Source organism: Etheostoma spectabile, chromosome 5 (genome assembly GCF_008692095.1).
Source record: "Etheostoma spectabile isolate EspeVRDwgs_2016 chromosome 5, UIUC_Espe_1.0, whole genome shotgun sequence".
Classification (NCBI taxonomy): Eukaryota; Metazoa; Chordata; class Actinopteri; order Perciformes; family Percidae; genus Etheostoma; species Etheostoma spectabile.
Genome location: NC_045737.1, coordinates 26,614,633 through 26,635,324, shown reverse-complemented (window position 1 = coordinate 26,635,324; position 20,692 = coordinate 26,614,633). Strand labels below are relative to the sequence as shown.

Here is a 20,692-nt window from a genome sequence, read left to right as displayed (position 1 = left end):
GAGAGAGAGAGAGAGAGAGAGAGAAAGAAAACAAGTTGTGAGGAAGTATAAAACAGAGACATTGCTTAGTAGTGGTATGGACTAATAAACATTTCAGAGTAGAAAGTAGTAGTTAAGTTGATCGATGTGATCATAGGTATTCCTAGACATTTTCCCATTGTTTTATATTTTCAAGCGATTGAAAAAAGTAACATTCAGGAACAGATAATGGCTCTTTGGCAGATAATATGATACACATCATTTAGAAAAAACTATTAGTCAACAGGTGTTGAAGTACACATATTTTAAAGCATTTCCAAAAACATGTAATATTCAGAACATTTTCTATGGTGCAGACTACAGCAAAGTATTCATTACCATAAAAACTACACAGCTGATGTACTAATCTTCAAGCAATAAGTTTACAAAAATCCTCATTCATCTGCATTTGGGAACTCTGTTTTTTTTTTTTGTGACCACATTTTTTTGTTTTTATTTCCAGATTTTAAACCAGTACGGAAACTCTGTTAGGTTTATGAATTTAATACTTATTGGAGGAAACACCTGTTGATATTGTGTCTTCTTTGCAGTCTTGATGCTGAGTTTGTCACACTTTAAAGAAATCTATTGCCACTTGGCCACTTTTAATGAGTCCAAAAGGTCCGCACATGACTTTGCTAAACATCTAAGAGGTTGTACCCACGCACGCTTACACACATACAATATGCACTTTTCAGCGTACACTTTTACTTAATCTAACATATTGTAAGTGGAGCCTTGCGCTCCCATCCCGCATTCCTTCCCCTGGGGAGCCCAGTGCTGTGTGAGTGATTCAGTTAGTGCTACTACATTAGAGCTGTCCATCCATCCGGTCTGCTTTTCCAAACACATCCATCCCAGTCCTAGTTAAAACACTGGGGGATCTCCTCCTCTCCACCTCCACCCCCCCAAAGTCTTTTATGATGCCTATAAAATGGAAGAGTGCAGCTTTACTTGAACTAATAATATCTGAGCTTACAGGGCCGTGATTGATGATCTTTAAAGCCAGCCCGATCGGTCTCATCTTTCTTCAGATTTTTATCACTGACTTGTTTGCAGTCATGTGCAATCACAGGCACCGGGAGAGGTAACAAGTGCTTGATGTATGATGCTTGAGCCACTTTTGTCAGCTGCGCATTTCCCTTCTCTCCCTCTGCTTTTGTTTTTTTTCTTTTTCTTTTTTCTTTTAACCCCAGGCTTCTATTTGTTGCCTCTCTTGAATTGTTTGACTGTTGGTTTTACTGTGTTCTCTCTGTCCTTCTCCCTCTTTTTTTCAGATGGTGGGAATGTCTTCTCCTGGGGGATGGGGCAGGAGGTGAGCCAAACATTTTTCCACTTTTGGCCCTGCCAGGAGAGGCAGACTTGGAACAACACTGGACTGCAGGCTTTTCTATATCACACAAGTGTTTGCTCTCTTTCACATACACACTCAAATGGCTTCCATTCTCAAGAAATCTTTAGAAGATATTTTTTTGTTCCAGAGTGGAGATTTCTGGGGGGAGGCCTCCTTTTTTTTCTCCTTTTTTCCTTATCCTTGATGGTGTGCCAAGAACGCACATCTTTTTAAATTCTATAAATCACCTTTACGGGATCTGCTGTTTGTCCATTTTAACTCCTCTGCTTCACATGGACAGAGCAGGAAATCCTCTACTGTTTTTAATGTGTGTGCATAGCCAGAAGAGGAGAGAGAGAGAGAGAGAGAGAGAGAGAGAGAGAGAGAGAGGAGAGAGAGAGTGGGTGTGGGTGTGTGGGTGTTTGTGTGGGTGTGTGTGTGTGTGTGTGTGTGTGAGCTCTGTCCTGTCTTTCCTTCTCTGTTAGATTAAGAAATCCACCTGTCACCAAGGATTGTTCTGGCTTTATTTTACAGTTCTTTAAAGAGCCGCATCATTAACAGCCCTCAGAAGGACCAGAGATAGAGAGTGAAACCGGCCCACCATCCATCCCTCCCCCCCCCCCCCCCCCCCCCCCCCACCCCCCCACCCCCCCCCCCCCCCCCCCCCCCCCCCCCCCCCCCCCCCCCCCCCCCCCCCCCCCCCCACCACCCCCCACCCCCCCCCCCCCCCCCCCCCCCCCCCCCACCCCCCCCCCCCCCCCCCCTCTCTCTCTGATTCTTTTTCCCGGCTTTGGTGTTTATCTGCGAGGTCGTTTGAAACCACGGCCAAAATGTGATCACCTTTACAACGTGACAGTGAGGATGACGCTTTGCCAGGACAGTGAAACAAACAAGTAGGTGAAGGTCAGAGAGAAAGGGGGGGCAATGAAAATGTTAGACATCAGTTGTTATGAGCTTTGTCGTGGCCTTGGCTTCCACACTGCGCTCTTACAGGCTGGCTTGTAGTCTAACTAGACTCATTGGATTTTCATAGGCGCTCTCGCATCTATATAACTCTATGTTAGTCTCTGCAAGGGCACCGTCTCTTTCTCTCTCTCCCCTCATCATGTTCTCTCTTTCTCTTCCTCCATCGCTCCTATCTCCCTGCCCTCTCTCTCTCCTCTGTCTTGGAGCCGTTCTGATGATTGATTGTTTCTCTGTGCAGTCTGACAGGATGTAGCACACTCTCGGCCCCAGGGGCCCTGAGCAGACTGCACCACCTGATTAAGACTCCTCCTGTAATCAGCCGCACAGTGCCACACCGAAACTACTCCAGTCAACACGTAAAAAATAAGAAAGGTTCCACCTCCTGAAAGATAACACTTTGTTTGTCGCTGGAGAAGAAGTGAGATGAGGAGCCATCTTGAACTAACCCTAACCCTTTTTTTTCACTGAACTGATACCTTTCTCTAGGGCTTAAAGGCTTGTATGTATCAGTAGAAGCAGAAAAAGTAGAAAAGCAAAAGGTCTTAAACCTAATAAAGTTTTCCGCTGCCTTACCAAGGTAAACCCAGGCAGTTCTAACCCTATTACGGCTGGTAATAGGGTAGCAGATAGAAATCTCATTGTTTTCCTCCTATTGAGACTAAAAGACGGACGGCCTGCGCGGTATCACATGATTGAGGTGGGAAGGAATTTGAATGAAGTCAGAGCGTGCCACAGCCAGAATCAATATGGTAATACCATAACAGGGGTATTAAATAAGTGTCAAAGGATGCACAAGAAAAAAAAGTAGTAGGTCAGACCTTTTTGTGGAGTGAACAATTTCTTCTATGTTTACTCCAAACATAAAACAATGTCAAATGTTCATTTCTAAATAGGTATCACTACCATTATAGGCTATTGAATTACCCATATAAGCCAGTTTAACTGATGCCATCATCCCAATTGCATTTGAGTCATGTCTCGATTCCTAATGTCAGTTGTGTGATAACAGGGTCAACTGACTGCTAAAGTTGTGTCAGGGAGTTCAACCGACCAGAGACCTGAATTGAACATAACATCCAATAGACTTCTAATGCGAGCTCTAAGCTGCCTAAATAATGAGGTAGACAACAAGGAAAGGAAACGTCCCTCTTATACAATGCAGGCAGTACAGAGATGAGCTACAGATTACATTATATCTGCATTACCAATGAAGTGTAAAACTAAAATATTCTCTTCCTGGAAAAGAAAAAATTGAGGAACGGCAGTAAAATGGAGAGTGTAGTGTCTGACTGTTTATCAAACGAGTGACCTAAACATATGTAACTGAAACAACAAATAATGGTACAACATAAAACCGAGCATGCATGCCTGACATAGAACTAAAGCACCAACACCTCCATATTTTTGTCCAACGTTGTTGCTTTTCACACTTATGCAAAATGCATTGTCAAAAACTTGGTAGTGATAGTGTCTACAGTGTGTTTATGAATGTCTGAGGTATGGCTTTGGATCAGTGTGGCTATTCAGTCTGTTGATTGCAATCCTGTCTGTAATGTAATAATGGGGAGGGGGGGACTCATCAGGCATGGTAAATAATAAGTGAGTTGGCCAGTTGGTGCTGGAAACCCCCGGGCCTGGTTCCAACACAGTTCAGGCCTCATTGAACTGGGCCTGTTCCAAATTGATGCTAATATGGTCTAGGCTGCTACAGTAGAGTAAAACGAGTGTTATTGATACCACAGATCTACAGTTCTTCCTCTGTGTGAAAGAAGAGAACATGAACTTGAGAATGAGGAAATTAAAAAAAACATGTTTGTGCCTGTGTGTAAGAGCATGTGCATGATTGCATTTGTATGTGATCTCAAATGTATGTGTGCGTAGTGTAAGCATCTTTGCCTGTGGGTGTGTTGGGTATTTTGCCATGCTCACATTTATATCTGTCTATGCTTTCCCTTTCCCTTCCTGCTGATGCCATCAGTACACCAGTCGTGACTGATGACAGTCGTTGCCACAGTCTGATGCTCTGCTGCTTAATGTCCTTTTTGTTTATTAATTAACTGCAGGACATATATGCTGAGAGACACCTATTGATTCTACTGCTGCATTAATTGATTTTGTGCTTCACTAATCATATTGTTGCTGCTAGATCATTATTAGGCCTCTGTGCTCTTGTTGTGTTGAAGGATTGTGTGTTGATATATAGTGCTGTTTTTAGTTTTTTGAGTGAAGTGTTGAGTGCAGTTTGTCATTGTCCATGTTTGTATTATGTGATAGCGTATTGAGAAAAAGACAAAAGGGGAAACTCACAAGTAAGTCCTGACAATCAAGGTCCAAGTCTAAACTTTAAGTTTCAAGTCCTCAAGTAGTCATAATGCATTCTTTATCAAAATGAATGCCTTTTCCAAATGTAAACACCACAACAATAGTTAGTAGTATATATTCAATAAATTGGTTTGAAAGCAAGTGCCACTGAAGTTAGGAATTCATAACCAAATTGTGAAAACATTAGCTGTATTGAATTAAGATAAAATCTGGACACAAAGTTCACCTGAATTACATTGTAGAAAAAAAGCAGCAGAACTTTGACAACTAAGAAAAGTCGAGAGTGTCCTCTGATATAAAACACTACTCTTCTCATCATTGAAACAAACAGATTCCAGTGTTTGTGTACACGTATCTGACTGCCAAAGGTTCCCTAGTGAGTCTGACCGGGGGTTACAGTGTAACCAAAGCGTCTGTCTCCTGCTCACCACCCAGATCAGCCGGTTCAGCTTGACTGGGCCCAGTTGTCTTGTTTTCATACTGACAACTGTCTGGAAAAGGTCTGTCTGGGGTTCAAGTACATTAAAGTCATCCGCTTCCCTCCCTCTGAGCACCAACACAGATGGCTCCAGATGCAGCTGGCACAGCATGGAGCAGCACCTGACAGTGCTCATTCACTAAGACACACATACACAAATACACACATACAAGTATAAACACATGCAGACACACAAACACGTGCACAAACTCCGTTATGGACACATCTGCTCACTTACTGTACCTAAATGTAAGTCAAATTGCACACACACACACTGGTGGAAGCAGATACACTCACACTTATAAACACATAAACACACACACACTCACAGCAGGAACATATGCTGCCACGCATCTACAAATCCTCACAGTAGCGCACATACGAATAAGCAATTAAAGACCCCGATTACTGCGTGGCGCACACACACACACTCAAATGTAAACCCACACATATTGTGCTCACTTTCAAACATATGCCAGGGCATGCCGGTGTGCACATGAGCACAGTGCAGAAAGCCCTTCATCTCTGCAGAAGCAAACAGGAAAAAGAGGAGCAGGACAGCTGAGAGAAGTCAAATTGAGCAGCCTCACCATTTATAACAGAGAAAGAGATGTAAATTGAGGACAACGCTTTCTATTGTACTGCGCAAGATGCTAGGGTTATTAAGCCTTTGTTTCAGAATAGAGTTTTTAAACAGACCAGCTCTGCGATGAGGGATTGCATTACCAGGCAGTTGTTCTTTGATGGCAAATGAAACATGAAACACAGTAGATTTTGGGCCCGTGAAACAAATATCTTTTTTTTTTGGTTAAACAGTATTTTCTCCTGAGCGAGAGCCATTTGAGCCAAGATGAATTGCCAGTTATTGGTGTCATATATAACCTTACACAGCAAATATCATAACGGAGCTTTACAGAGCTACACTGAAATTATGATACTCCGCATGTGGTGTACAAGTCCTTTTAGACAAATTTAACAACCATGTTTACATTCAGAAATGACAGAGCAGCATGAACTTGGATGAAATGATACATCTGAGTCACTTGCCAAAGCCACACAAAACGGGAAAATTGTTCTTTCCCCAAAATTGAAATACCACGAGGCATGTGTTATTTAACTGTGATATCTATGAGCAATGAAATCATTGGGATTAAACTTTTATTTAATCCTGTGACTGACAGTGTATCATTGTGTTGCTTGCAGGGACAGCTTGGACTTGGAGAGGACGGGATTCATATCTCCACTCCTTGTCTTCTCAGCTATTCTCAGCTCACTGAGGTCACACAAATACAAGCAGGGGACACCTACAGTGCAGCCATCACAGGTGAGCCTAGTCTTGCTTTGCCAGACCTTCCTCCACAGAGCTGCGGAGGAGGGTCTGGGTAGGTCACACAGCATTCCGGGTTTGGAGAAAAATATGCTCTTGTCTATTGGCAATTCTTTAAACCAGTCACAATCGGCGTAGGCGGTGCTAAGCGCTGGACGGAGCCCCGGTGCCGCTGCAAAATATCCCCGGGAAAGAACTTGTTTTGATGGAACATGCATACGTTGAAGGTTGTTTTAGAAGTGCAACAGAAAACTCAGATTGGACAGATAGTCTAGCTAGCTGTCGGGATTTACCCTGCAGAGATCTGAGGACCAGTTAACCATAGTCCTCAGAAATCCACTGGAGTTTAAAACTCCATCACAAAGAAAGAGGAAGTTTAACGAACATCTGGACAAAAAGAGGGCATCTGGCAGAATTTCCAGCGGCACCGGACTAATCCCGGAAGTGGAACGTCGTAGATCTAGACAACAGGTGAGCCAAACCTGCTGTGGGGGCCCATAGAGAAGTTTAAATATCTCCCATAACTCTATCATTTTATCCTAAACTGTTATAGTTAAATAAAATAGCTTAACTCAAACCTCCAAACAGCAAATTGTCACTGCAGATATCGCTCATTGTGATCTTTTTAAAATAAGTCCTGCAAAAGTCCTTGTATTCACTGTTCATAATATAATAACAACTTAATAGCTTGAAAACCTTATTTTCCCAGCAGTATCCCTCACTGTGGCTTTCAGCCATGCACATTTTTCATCTACATCATTTCATTGAGTTTTAATTAACACTACAAGGATTCAGTGTCCTCAAATGGCATCACTCGGAGCACAAATTCAACCTCATTAGTTCTCAATATCTCTTAAACCAAGCAACATTGTGCAATATTGCACCCGGTTTAAGTTTTATATGATAGATGACGTACATAATGAATTGATTTTTTTGTTTAGCCAGCTATCCCCTAAACTACCCTGCTAAGATCTCAGACTATCCCTGTAGCTACTTTGTTATTAACAAGACTGAGAGATAAGGAGGCCCACCATCCCTCTACAACAACTTGTTTTTGCAGTCTTTCCTGTAATTTGTAAAAACTCAAACTCAGAGCTCTTTGCTTACTAAATTTAAAAACAGTATCCAATTGTCCTCTTTTTACCTTTTTCTCTCTTTATCCTCTAACTTGTATGATTTTCAGCAATCTCATTCATCACCCCTCTGCTCCATAGAGAATCACTGAACTGCCACAAAACTACTTCTAATACATTTACACCACTACAAAGTGTCAGGCAACTACTTCTCCTTCAATTGCTGCTTGCCGTCTGCCAGACAGCTGGAATTAAAGAATCAGCCACTTAAAGAGAAAAGGCATTGCACTTGTTTTAAGACCAGGGCACATTTACAGCCTCCTGCTGTACTGCAATATTCCGTTAAAAGAATTGCCTATCGTTGAACAGAGACGTCTGCTGGCTCTGTGTGCGTGGTTTCGCTGGAAATGCCACCGGTTCATTAAATGAACTGCAGTCAACATGTTAAGTCTATTCCCATTTGAATTCTTGGCGCATTGAAGACTATTTGGAGGCCCTATCTGCCGGTGTTACAGTTATGTTTTTTAGGTAATCTATAAAATGTTATTATTTAAAACAAGCACTTTATGGATTGCTTACGAGGCATGCTTAGCACATGATTGATCTGACCTTTCACAGACAGTCGTTCTTTGGGAAAACATCAGCCTTAACCTTTTTAGGCTGGATTACCCTGCCAGCATCTCTGTTTGTGTGTGCCTGTCAGTGTGTATGTGTGTGTGTGTGTGTTTGTGTGTACTTGTTGTAAAACGTCATCTAGCAATGCCTGTCTAGAATGCTTTTATAAGGTTTCGGTCGCTGAAATGAAAATACTACATTACTGATTGATAGGGTATCAGCTTGTGTGTGTGTGTGTGTGTGTGTGTGTGTGTGTGTGTGTCTGTGGGTTGTACCAGTGCCATGGCTTGATGCAGAATAGAGATTGATGGAGGCTTGCCGTGAGGAGGATACTCAGTTATCTCCTTGTAATTAAAATCCACCTCATAAAGATTATTGACTCCCCCACCACACAAACCAGCATGCTCCCTTGCTTGGCAGGGTCTGCAAAGCGCTTCTTAAAAAATGAAAAATAGCATATTAAGCAGCACATATTTCCCATTTATGCGGAACATTTAGATGTGGTTAAGTTATCGTAATGTGCAATAAAACCTGGATGTGAAATTTGTAATCCACTTTGGAAAATTGCTTACTATATTGCTTTAACATCCCCTGAAAGAGCTTTTGAGATGTGTGTGCCAGGTTTATTGTATGCCATAATTTAAAAGTCCTCATTGCAGGCAGTAAATATAAATTTATTAGTGGCAGGTTTAAATAGGCAGACTGAGGTAGCATGAGTGAGTGGATGCTTGAGTGTTGTGTGTGTATGTTTGCTGTGTGTGTGTGTGTGTGTGTGTGTGTGTGTGTGTGTGTGTGTGTGTGTATCTTTGATAAGTGCCAGATGAGAATGTGCTCCCTTTGCTCTGCACGCCACAAAGACAGGTGAGTGGGTGTAGGTGTGAGGTGTGGGTGGGGTTACTGTCTCAATAAAGTGCTGTACATCAACTCCCTATTAAAAACTAAACCAAACTGACAAGGATGTACATTTTAGTTCCCTTTGACAGTTTCTAATTGGGGGTCACTTTTCTTTTTGAATTTGGAAGAAGTCAGACTTGTAAGATTCAGCATCAAGCTGATCTGTGGTAGACTGTGGCCTGGTTTCCTCCTAGCCACTGAATGGGCAGAACCACTTCTGTCACTTAGCTGTGTTTTTCCAGAATATAAAACAGCTACAACAAAATGTGTGCCAACAGTCCAATGGGAATATGATCAGGAACCTACAATCACAATCTGGCAATACATGAAGAGCATACCAACACATCCTCGTATGGCTCAAATTTACTTCCCATAGTTGAGATAAAGGTTTTGACATAAAATATGTTAAAAAAATGTACTTATTATGTTAATAAAAAGTTGACATTGTATGTATTTCTGATGTATCTGTCTGAACACTTTTGGCCCTTTTGTTCATATCTCTAGCAGGTGGAAAGCTGCTTCTCTGGGGTCAGATCCCCTGTGTGTCCCGGGTCAGTGATCATCCAGGTCTCAAAAAGCTCTCGACCCCACAGCCTGTTCCACTGGCAGGCAAAAAGGTGTATATGAGAAAGACGGACCAATTGTTTTCTCAAGTAGATGAAAGCCCCAGGATGTTTTGGGTGCATCTATTTTAGCCTTAAAACGTCTTGAAGACTGGAAAGCAGTGAATTGTTAATGGTAACTTCATCTTGCACAACAAAACAAAGACAGATTTTATTCTTTCTCTAATTACGTCCCATTCAATTCAGCAAAAAATCAAAAAATCCTGTTGCAGGGCAATTTTTCGGAATATTGTCAGCTGATACCACATGTGGGCTTTAAAATTTGCACTGCTTTGAAGTCTAAAAACTATTGTCATTTTATGCAGGTGTGTGATGTGGCCTGTGGTACCTGGCATATGATGGCCCTCACCACAAGTGAGTATTCTCATCATCATCATCATCATCATCATCATCATCATCATCATCATCATCATCTATCCTGAACATAAATGTTCATATCTCTATGGCTAATTGTTTTTAGGACAATGAGAGTGCTTCACCTAAGGCAAAACAGTCAAATTCAGATTTTGCATCGTATTACTCGCCCATTTTCCCTCCACACTCCCTTCTCTTCCCGCCTCCTCAGAGCCCCTCCTTACTCACTTTCTCACTCATCAAACCATAATTCACTTCAGAGGGAAGCATCATTAATGCACAGTAGGACACAGCAGCTTGATGTGTGCTAATTATATTGTGTGTTTTACACGCTGGATGACTTTTGCTTAGTCAGTGATGAGCTCAGTCTCTGGTAATTGTTTTTTGGTTGTGATGAGTTTATAAAAGCCTGTGTGTGTGTGTGTGTGTGTGTGTGTGTGTGTGTGTGTGTGTGTGTGTGTGTGTGTGTGTGTGCGTGTGCGTGTGTGTGTGTGTGTATATCTGGGCATGCAACGTATGTGTGTGTCTGTCCCTGCATGTGTGTGAACTTTGAATGGTGAGAGCATGCAGAGCCTCACATTTATGTGTTGCTTATGCATGTGTAGTCTTGCATTAAAGCTGTGTGTATACAACATACACTGTTTTTATAAGTAGCCAGGAAGACAAGATTATTCCACCACTGCACACATCACACGCCTCTGTGAACTTAATAATGATTACCAAAATCTCAAGATCATTCTGACACTTTAAACCTCTATGCAACTCAATCCCACACAAAACTTTGACATGCACCGTCAACCATGGCACTGCACTTCATGACTTGCTTGCATTCTCTACTACCCATGTGATCCTTTATAGTACATCACTCAGTGCTGTTGCTAGAAATGCTGCTTAGCCTTTGGCTAATCACGCTGATTGGAGGTGTCCTTTGGCTCACCTGGGGGCTTCCAATCCTATTAGGCCAACCGTCCTGAGCCTAGCACAACCAGCAGCCGCTCGTGTTTGATCACTGGTGCTTAGAGCCCACACTTGTCCTCTTACTGTATGTTGGTATTAAGGCATGGAGGAGAGGAGAGGCAGGGTGGGGTTAGGTGGTGGGGGTGGGGGGGTTAAAGTGTGATCTCCTTAACTCTCTAGGGGGGCAGAGGGGAGTTTGGAGCCTCACCTCCCTCACTGACACTCCTCCTCTCCCCCAACTGGAGCTGTTCTTTAAACTTCTGATGTCAGTTGAAAGGCGGAACATTGAAGCAAAGCAAAAGGGAATAAAAATGGAGGGGATGGAAGAACGAAAGATTGAGAGAGTGGGACTAAAATGAGATTGAGGGTGGATGTCGTTTTGTTACCTTTTGAAGAATATCTTTGAGGGTGTGGGTTGTTTAGAGGATCGCTACAATTTTCTCTCACATCTCTCTCGTCTTCATTTTCCATTCTTCATTTCCATCTATGGAAGCACAACAGGTCTATCATCTCTTTGGAAGTCAATACACCAGATCCCATTAGGCCTGTCACCTCTTTTACCTTCTTCCCATCTTTACCACCTGCTCTCCCCTATCACTTCCTTCTCCCAACCTTCCTCCTCAGGGGTGTAGCACAACATTCTGGGCCCCCTAAAAAGGCATTCTCTATGGGCTCTATTCATTCTAGCATCTTTCTGGGCCCTCCTCACAAGAGGGCCCTGGGTACTCAGTGCCCACCCAACACCCCTGTTCCTCCTGGCTGCTATTCTTCCTCACTGCACACCTATCGTTATATCGCTCTTGTGGCCCTCCTTCTTCCTCGCCTTTTGCGCCCTCCTTCTTCTCCCCCAGGCCAAGAGCGCCCAAGAAGAGCCATGTGTTTCCAAAGTGGACTGGATGGGAAATCGAAGCAGGGCTTCTGTGTTTATCAAGCCACAGCTCCGTCACCTTGCTCCTACTCCCGTCTGGAGGCCCCGGCAAATTGGTGACAGCAGCAACAACCCTGCCTCCTGCACACATGCCTTTTTTTTCTATGTGCACAACCACACGCACGCACGCACACACACACACATTCACACAGACACACACACACACACACACACACACAGCATATCACCTAAGCCTGTTTAGTTTTATTGCTGGTGTCAGGTGAGGAGGTGGAGGTGGGAGTGCTGTCTAATGTTCACCTCTCTCACACACACACACACACACACACACACAGTCATTTCCACCCCTGCCGACAGCTTGGCTAACAAGACCTGTGAACCACAGTGACAGAACTCCGAAAGTTGTCAGAGTCCCAGTCATTTAATGCCAAGACCTGGCCCCAGCTCTAACCCAAGAGGGTTTCTGTATGCATACAAGGCTACACAGTGATATACTGAACACGAGTCTACTGAATACTACTGCTTCTCCGGGTTCATATTGTTTAAGTCAAACCTTGACGACAGTCATTTACTGTAATTCTTTCTATAAAATACTGCATTACTTGCATTTGAGTAATGTTGGAGTAATCTGAGGTGGAAGTGGAGATGAAGTGTTTGTCTGATGGGACATGGTTCAGTTTAACTTCACCCTCATTAGGTTGATCGGCACCCTTACACATGACTTCTTTCATCCATAAATGCTTGAATGTATGCTGTTAGTCTTGTCTGTCTACTTGCCTGTGTAACAGTACCGTTAAGTGTCTGTAAACGTGCTGCATCTACGAGCATGTTTTATCTGAGGCAGCTGGAGTCATTACAAGTAGTTTTGCATGGAACACTGCATCTTTTGCTGCATGTGTACAGGATGCTCTAGTTTGTTTTGCTGTGATCACATAAGTGGAGGAAAAGGAGAGTTGACTCGGGTTAAAGCCCTGCATGGCCCTGCTACCTTGGAAATGAACTGCACAAACAACGGCTGGCCATTGTGCCTAAGCGCTTACAATGATGCCATTTAAGAGAGTATTGATTCACCCAGTGCAGGGTCAATCATTGGATCAATGGTGAGTGGGTTGGTCAGCTGGAAGGTTGGTTGACTGCATGAATGAATGAATGGATTGTTGGAAAAAGGATGGTTGTATACATGGATGTATCCAGAATACAAAAGGAGGAGACAGAAGTGTTAAGTTTGTCCAAACATAAACTCATGTGGGCCTGAAGATTTCAGTTATTAGCGCTCTTTTGTGTAAGATTGTGTCCAGTCTGTCTTACATAGCTCTCAGACATCGCCATCATTCAGCACACACTGAGATTTACTGTAAATTAATTTAATTGTCTCAAAGAAACATCTCTTTAAGTGAAGTCATTCAATTCAACAACAAGCAAACTGTAGTTGTTGCTGTAATTGTTACTGAGGCGGGCATACAGCACTTAGTTACATCCAGAATGTACGGAAGACGGAAGCCTACCACCTAATGTAGTTATACCTAATGGTTTCTATAAATATAGCCAAGCTTAAATTGACTTTGCTCAAGGAGTAGACTGTAAATGTGTTTGTATATATATATATATATATATATATTGTGTGGCATAAAAGAGTGAGTAAAGTGTATATATAAATTATAAACAAAAAAGAAATAAAAAAGAGTCATTGTCATTAGCATGTTCATAGATTCTTGTGATGTGTTTACACCAGGGTTGATTGCCCTAGTTACCCAGCCCCCAGCAACACAATATGGAGAAATGTAACACAATGCAACACAAGGGAGAGGTGTAGCCTTCTTTATTATTCTTACATGTGAGAAACATGTGCGTGAACACACACACACACACACACACACACACACACACACAGAACAGTGATCGTCAGGGGCTCACAGAGGTCGTGCCTCGTGACAAAGTGAAAAAGGGAGAGAGAGCTTATTTAAAATTCTGTAAGAGATGTCAATTGTGCCCTCTGCATATTTCTATGGAACATTTGTAAATAGATCCTTTGTAAATAGCTTCTCTCTTGCCAATCACTCTGTCTGCTCTCTGCACAGCAGCATTAAAAATTGATCCTTAGCCGCACCAGGGTGAAATGCTAACATTGCTGCCAAATGACTGATTAAAAAGAAAAACCTTTAATCTTTGCTTAAAAGTGTCTACTGCCTTGGCATGCTTTTCCCCTGTGCTCCTCTATCTTCCAAGGCTGTGAAGGGAAGGAGGGGGTCGCCGTGGGGGAAACGGGGTCATGCTTCATGTAGAGTCAGTGCTGTACAGTGATACAGCTCTAGAGGTGAGGGATAAGAGCCGATCTGGGAAACGACATGCATTGCTCTCTTCTGAATTTAACCTTAAGCCAAAGGTTAAAAATGCATCTGAACATTACACAAGCGGGGGGTGGATGTGTTGGCAGTCCTTCTAATGTCTTGCAAAAAAATAGCAGCTTTTTATTCAACTTAACCATGCAAGGAAAGAACAATCAGCAGATAGTTTGACAATCCTTCAGCTTACTCAGTTGCGCAGCACTAGAAGTCAAGACACTCTCTCTCTCTAAACGATGTGTATGTAGTGACATGGCAACTGAAGTAAGTAATGAGATAAAGAAGCATGAGCAAAAGATTGGATTAAAGGAGACAAAAAAGTGTTTATTGGAGGTGCTGAGATATGTGCTTGTGTTTCAGCAAGCAGAGAGGAGAATAGTGAATGTGCTCACTCCGAAACTGAAGCTGGCTTCAGAGACCTTGTCAGCAATCCCCTGCCGAAGGAGCACACAGAGAAAGAAAACACAGTGCAAGTAAGAAAAACATACCTCCTCTTTCTTGCTCTACAGCTCTTTTATTGACTTACTTGCATACTGTATAGCTCAATATGTAACTAACTGGCTAACTCAACAGCTCCCTAACTCTTGCGGTGAATCGCTCCTGATTGATATCTTCTTCTTCCACGCTCCCTGTCTGCCTTGTTGACATCCTTATTCCCATGCATTCATTGTTTGCTTCTCAAATCCTCTTTCACACATTGTTTCAGGTTCCTTCTACATGCTGTAAATCAACATATCGGTAATGAATGATACAACATAACAAAGTTGCGCTTGAGTAAACAGCACAGCCCTTAAAGCATTAGGTGGCAAATATATTTACTCAACTCTGTGAATATCAGTGAGGACCTCTAAACTGTCACCTAGAGCCACACACACACACAGACACACACACACACACACACACACACACACGCACACACCATATACACCACACACACACAAACATACGCACACACAAGATCCCGCCTCTACCCATCTCTCTGTCATTCAGGTGTTTACTGTCATTCATACTGAGGGTTTTTGTATAATCCTCTCACCACACCTGAGTGCTCCCCACTCAGTGTCACTGGATTTATCCCCCCCTCCCCCCTCCTCTCTCTCTCTATTTCTCTCTCACTTCTTCCCCTCTCCTCCAGTGCACAGCCTTTTTCATTTTTCATTACATCCATTCTTTTACACACGTTGTCATTTCTTATGTAAATAACCATAGATAAAAAGACAGTAACAGACATTTTTAGATTTACACACACCGCTCGGCGTGTATGTTTTCAGTCATCCCCTCTCATCAGCCAGTTTGTTTGTAGAAGTGTCTTTCCCTGCAGCCATAAATTAGGGGTTGTGATTTAACTCATTGAGACAACAGAGAAATACAACGAAACATGAATAAAACAAATGATGTGGAGAAGGTGAGGGAGAGAGAGAGACAAGAGGAGGGTGAACTGAAGGCAAAAATGGGCCAGAATGTATTTCTGCTCTACTTTCACTTAGGGAAGGCTTCATTAAGAAGTATTTTTTCCAGAGCATGGTGGAATCTATGTGTGTGCACATGTGTGTGCATGTGCATACACAAGAGTGTGCATGTACTGAATGTTCACAGGTTAATGCCGGAGATTGTGTCGATGCACATGCACATTCATGCATACATTTGTGCATGCCCATAAAATGATTTGTGTGTTCAGTGAGAGAGGTCTCTTAAATTATTTATTCTCAGAACTCTCTAATTGGTATCAAGTTTTTAAATGGGGTCAAATGTTGCGGTGCAGTTTTATGCAGCTTTTCTCTTGCCTTAAGTCTGCATCATTACATTGGTTCTCTGCTGTCAGACCAGACAAATGTGCTGAAGCAGAGGAGGGAATGTAGTTTTATTACTGTTTTAGTCCATCTACTTATGTCTATTACATAGAAAACATTCTAGGAGAGATCTGGTGAGTTGTAAACATCAAACAGAGGTGCACACACACACACACACACACACACACACACACACACACACACACAAACACACACACACACACACACACACACACATACACAGCCTAAGGCAGCGCACAGAGCTGGTATTAGATATAAGCCCCCTAATAAAGCCAATTAGAATTACACTTTGCTCTGATGAAGGCAACTTTACCAGGGCATATTTCTCACCTTCACACATACACATGCAAGCATGCAACATGCATACACACATATATGCATTCCAGCTGCTATACCACTAGAGACCAGAGTGGATTTCTTGTTACATTGCCAAATGCAATATCCTTATTTTAGACTTTGGATACAGTAAGTCCAGTTTGATCAATTATTCATGAAAATGTCCTTACTTTACTCAAGAGCAAAAGTAAGTAAATTATTACATTACTCATTGTATATCTTTTGTTTCTCAGCAAAGCTCTGTCAATGATCCCATTTAAACATCTCCTGTATTTGTATGTGGAAGTAAAGAAGGAGACAACGTGTCTTAACATACTGTCATTCGTACACATCCTTTGTAGAGATTTACTGACCATCAACAACTAGCTCACTGTAGCCCCTGTGACTGCACACAGCAGAAGTCCCATCCTCACAGTCAAGCTGTGGTGTTCACATACTCTCAAACTCTAAACATAACCCAATATATAAATTTGAAATCTTTTGGAGTTACCAGGAGGCACAGTTCTTGCAGTAATGCATACATTATTGCCCAACACCAAGTATATTGCACCATGTGTCTAGAAAATTAAATTTGAGTTTAGCTTTCTTGGCAAAGTAGAGGTTCTCATGTTCTCATTTGAAGTGAATCATTTAGGAGTTCAGAAATTAGCACATGGTTGCAGTTTATTACAAATGATATCCTTTGATGTAGCTAAAAACCTAATTTGAAATGTTTCTGTTGTCCTATCTATTCACTTTGACTGTACATTTGAGCTACCCTTGTCACTTTAGGAACAACCTAAATAGATAGTCTATCGCCCTGACAGGACTCCAGGCAGGTTCAACACAAGATGCTTCGTGGTCTGGAGAGACCAGAGGGTTCTGAGGAGCACAAGAAGGATGAAGAAAGTGAGAGTTCAGAGGAAGGACAAAGACTAAATAAAGAGGAGGGAGATGGAGCATTACACGATTCAGCATTGGCCGTTACCAGGTCTGCAACTTGGATGGACAGGCGAGGAAATGACCATGCATCAATCAAATACAACCAAGGGGATGAGAGGGAAAGTTGCAGGACAGCAGCATCATTGGAGCTAAGGAAAGAACCATGCAGAAGCAGAAGAAGCAGAGATGTTGAATTCACCACTTTGCACCTGTTACCCAGGTCAGAAGGACAGCAATGCAGGCCCACAGCCAGCAGCTTACCCCGGCTACTGACAGGACATCAAGCCCATAGCAAGGTTTTAGATGAGCTTCGGATGGTGAGTGTAGTAGTATGTGATTGTCCCAAAGACCAAATCCAAATGATCCAGCTTGTCGCTAGTATGTTTCATTTATGTCTTCAAAAGACCACAAACATCTGGCTTTTCACACATTTAATTTTTTTTTTAATCTTATTTGTCTCTTTAAGTACAATCTATTGCTTTTTTAGATAGTTAGAAAGTAGAGAGTGAATGGAAACAGCTGGATGACCCGGTGATGTCACTGGGCTGCTGGCCCTTAACCCTTTATTTGTTATACTATGAATTTTCCTCCTACAACATGCCTGAGAGAGTTAAGTGGTTTTGTACTTTGAGAGTCAGTATTACATCACTTTTGCTGAAATTAAAGAAGCAAGTATACATTAACTGGTTGGCAGGCCTGAGGTGTGACTTTAGTAATGGACTGCTGCAAGAACAGTAATTTAATAAACAGTAAGCAGTTTACAATGAAGTTTAAAAGTGTTTGTATTACAGAGACCGATTAAATGAAGAAAAAGGAATTGTCTTCCAAAAGAACATTTATATATTGTGTAATTATGATGATGAGGTTTTTCTCTTTATGTATTTCCACATCTAGATTTGTACTTTTTTTATGCAAACATTTGCTATTCTAGCATCAGGTTATTAACCCAGCAACTTGAAAGCAGATTCCAGGACTAAGTAAACAGTATATATTATTTTTTTGTTTTTCTGTCCTCAGGTGAAATCTACACATTTGACTGAATTGGTCCACAGATCTGACAGAAGTGACAGCAGCATTTGGCAGAGTCCCAGGCTCAGACCCAAACCCACACCTCCTGGGACAGATCGTGGTAGCCTCTTTTCACCATCCAAGAATTAGACCACAAACTGGCCTCAAGTGTCCAATTGACAATTCTTCACCCGGTCTGAGCCTTGGGCAGCAAGCTTGGATGTCCCCCCCCCTTTCATCCATCTGGGACCATGAGTCGTGACTTCTCTATCTCCAACTCCTTCCTCTTCTGAAGTATTCAGGTACTGTCCTACACACAGAAGGGCTCTGTTTTCCCTTGGCATTTTCGGAAGAATCTGTAAGAATTCACAGATCCTGTTCTCTCCAACAGTAGAATTTATTTGTTTTTTATGCCACCCAGCCACCCAGATAATACACAGCTCATCCATAAAGTCATCAGCGTGAAAAGCATTTTTACCCAATAGCCTTGAGAAATGACAGGCTATGAAGAGAACATGTGCACTCTTTTATCTTCTTGATAATGCTTTGCTGTACACCACATACAACGTTAAACACTGTTGGCTCCAAAGTGACTGACAAACAGCCTCTTTTACTTTGTAAGAGCTCTCTAAAACAGACTCCAGTTCAGCATTAATGGGCTCCACTTTACCTCACACTGTGATTTGGCAAATATACTCTTCTTACAAACCATCTCAGTCAACAACACTCCTGAACCTTGACCTCATCTGAAAGCATTAGACTTTGGTCTTACAGTCAAAGTCGTGTGTAGGAGCTGCAGAGTCCTTGAATCAGCACATTTCAACAGGGTTGAGTTTTTTTTTACCCCGTGTACTACTGCGTACTACTGAGACGCATTTCTTTTTAATATCTTACAGTATGTTGTTTATTAAAGACAAAACGCCCTCTCAGATCTTGGCCCCTTGTAAGGCATTTCACGGTGAAGTGTTTTCATGGCTGCCTCTGCAGAATGAGTCACATGTGCATGCTGCTATGGCTCTTTTGAGTGTTAGTGGAAATTGAGTTGTTGCTGAGATAATACTATATGATGAGGCTTCTCAAATAAGTAGGATTATTACAGTTTCCTTTGAGTCTGCTCTGGGTTTTTTTAATGTTTTTTAGTGACATGTCCTCCTTGCACACTGTATACAAACTGGTCCTGTGCCACAGTGCAGATCACAACTGCATGATAATTCCTATTGTCATGATAAGTGGAGCATATACTTTTATATTTTCATTATCTACAGTGCGTTCAAAAAAAAGGACCTTTTGTCAATAACTTGCCACTGTGTAACACATTGGCAGTGTTCGGTTTAAGACACTCCACGTGCCAAGTGAAAGTAAAATGATTTCTTAGTAATATTACTTTTTAATACCAAGTAATGCAGTAATACTTAATATTTAATCACTTTAATCATGGATTTTACAACACGATTAATGATAGAACATTTTCAATCAATGTGTGTAAGTTGAGTCATGTTTAAATTGTGAATAGATTTGCTGTTATTTCGGTTTGCTTTCATCGCACTCGTCAGTACACCTGGACTTAAAGAATCCATATAGACATCAAGACTATTCATTACCTTGGTCCCAGTGTTTAAAAGGCAAAAAGGTAACTAATGTTGATATATTTCAAACTTTAGCAAAGGTATTTAAAAGGGTATTGAATTTCTGCTCCAGGACAGTGATGAGATAAAAAAATAAACGTGCGTTTGAATTGAGTCTCAGATTTGCTTTTGTGATTACCAAACCCAACACTGACTACACACAGGCATGCAATACTAATGGCATTGAGACATTCACCCTCATCCCAGCCCATCGCCTCCTACACTCCCTATGGTTTGTTTTTGTGTGTGTGAGTAAGTGTTGGTTGTGTGTATCACGTCTTTGCCCTGCAAGACTCCTGCCAATCGATTCAAGGTGAGACCTGTCGATTAAACACCCTGAGCCGTGCTCTCTACCTAACCCCAGGGCGATTCAATCTCACCCCTTACACACACATGCACACAGCCGTACCCAAACACACGCACACATACACACCCACCTCACCTGTCATCCATCGATATCTCCATCTGGACCTCTATTGATCCCTTTCATCCATCCTCTTCACCACATGCAGTGCAACATCACGGCCAAGACAACATCCGTGCAGGTTTAATTTCTGACAGATTTACAATAAAGCTCAAGTTATTATTTAACTCTTCCAGCCGCAGTGTGCTCTTTGATTTAGCACCCTGGGAGAGGATGAGTTACAGCTGACACGGAGAATCTGCCGGGGCTGGAATGGTAGGCACCCGGTTCATAACTCAGCAGCCGAATGTGTAGTTAGTCAATCACTTGATCTGTAATCACAAATGCTGCCAGAAATTACATGAGTGATGAGCTGTAATAAAAGCACTTACTTTTCCTG

At 42.1% G+C, this 20,692-nt stretch overlaps 1 protein-coding gene across 1 annotated transcript in view; it reads left to right on the top strand.

The window, feature by feature from the left end:
• LOC116689924 (probable E3 ubiquitin-protein ligase HERC1) overlaps nucleotides 1–20,692 on the top strand; it is a 345,193-nt gene extending 324,501 nt beyond the window's left edge. Inside the window, exons 8-14 of the mRNA XM_032516624.1 lie at nucleotides 1,296–1,333; nucleotides 6,321–6,441; nucleotides 9,531–9,643; nucleotides 9,955–10,003; nucleotides 14,549–14,661; nucleotides 17,142–17,573; nucleotides 18,274–20,692. Of these exons, the coding sequence (XP_032372515.1) occupies nucleotides 1,296–1,333; nucleotides 6,321–6,441; nucleotides 9,531–9,643; nucleotides 9,955–10,003; nucleotides 14,549–14,661; nucleotides 17,142–17,573; nucleotides 18,274–18,414 (1,007 nt within the window). The 3' untranslated portion in view covers nucleotides 18,415–20,692. The remainder of the gene's footprint in view (nucleotides 1–1,295; nucleotides 1,334–6,320; nucleotides 6,442–9,530; nucleotides 9,644–9,954; nucleotides 10,004–14,548; nucleotides 14,662–17,141; nucleotides 17,574–18,273) is intronic.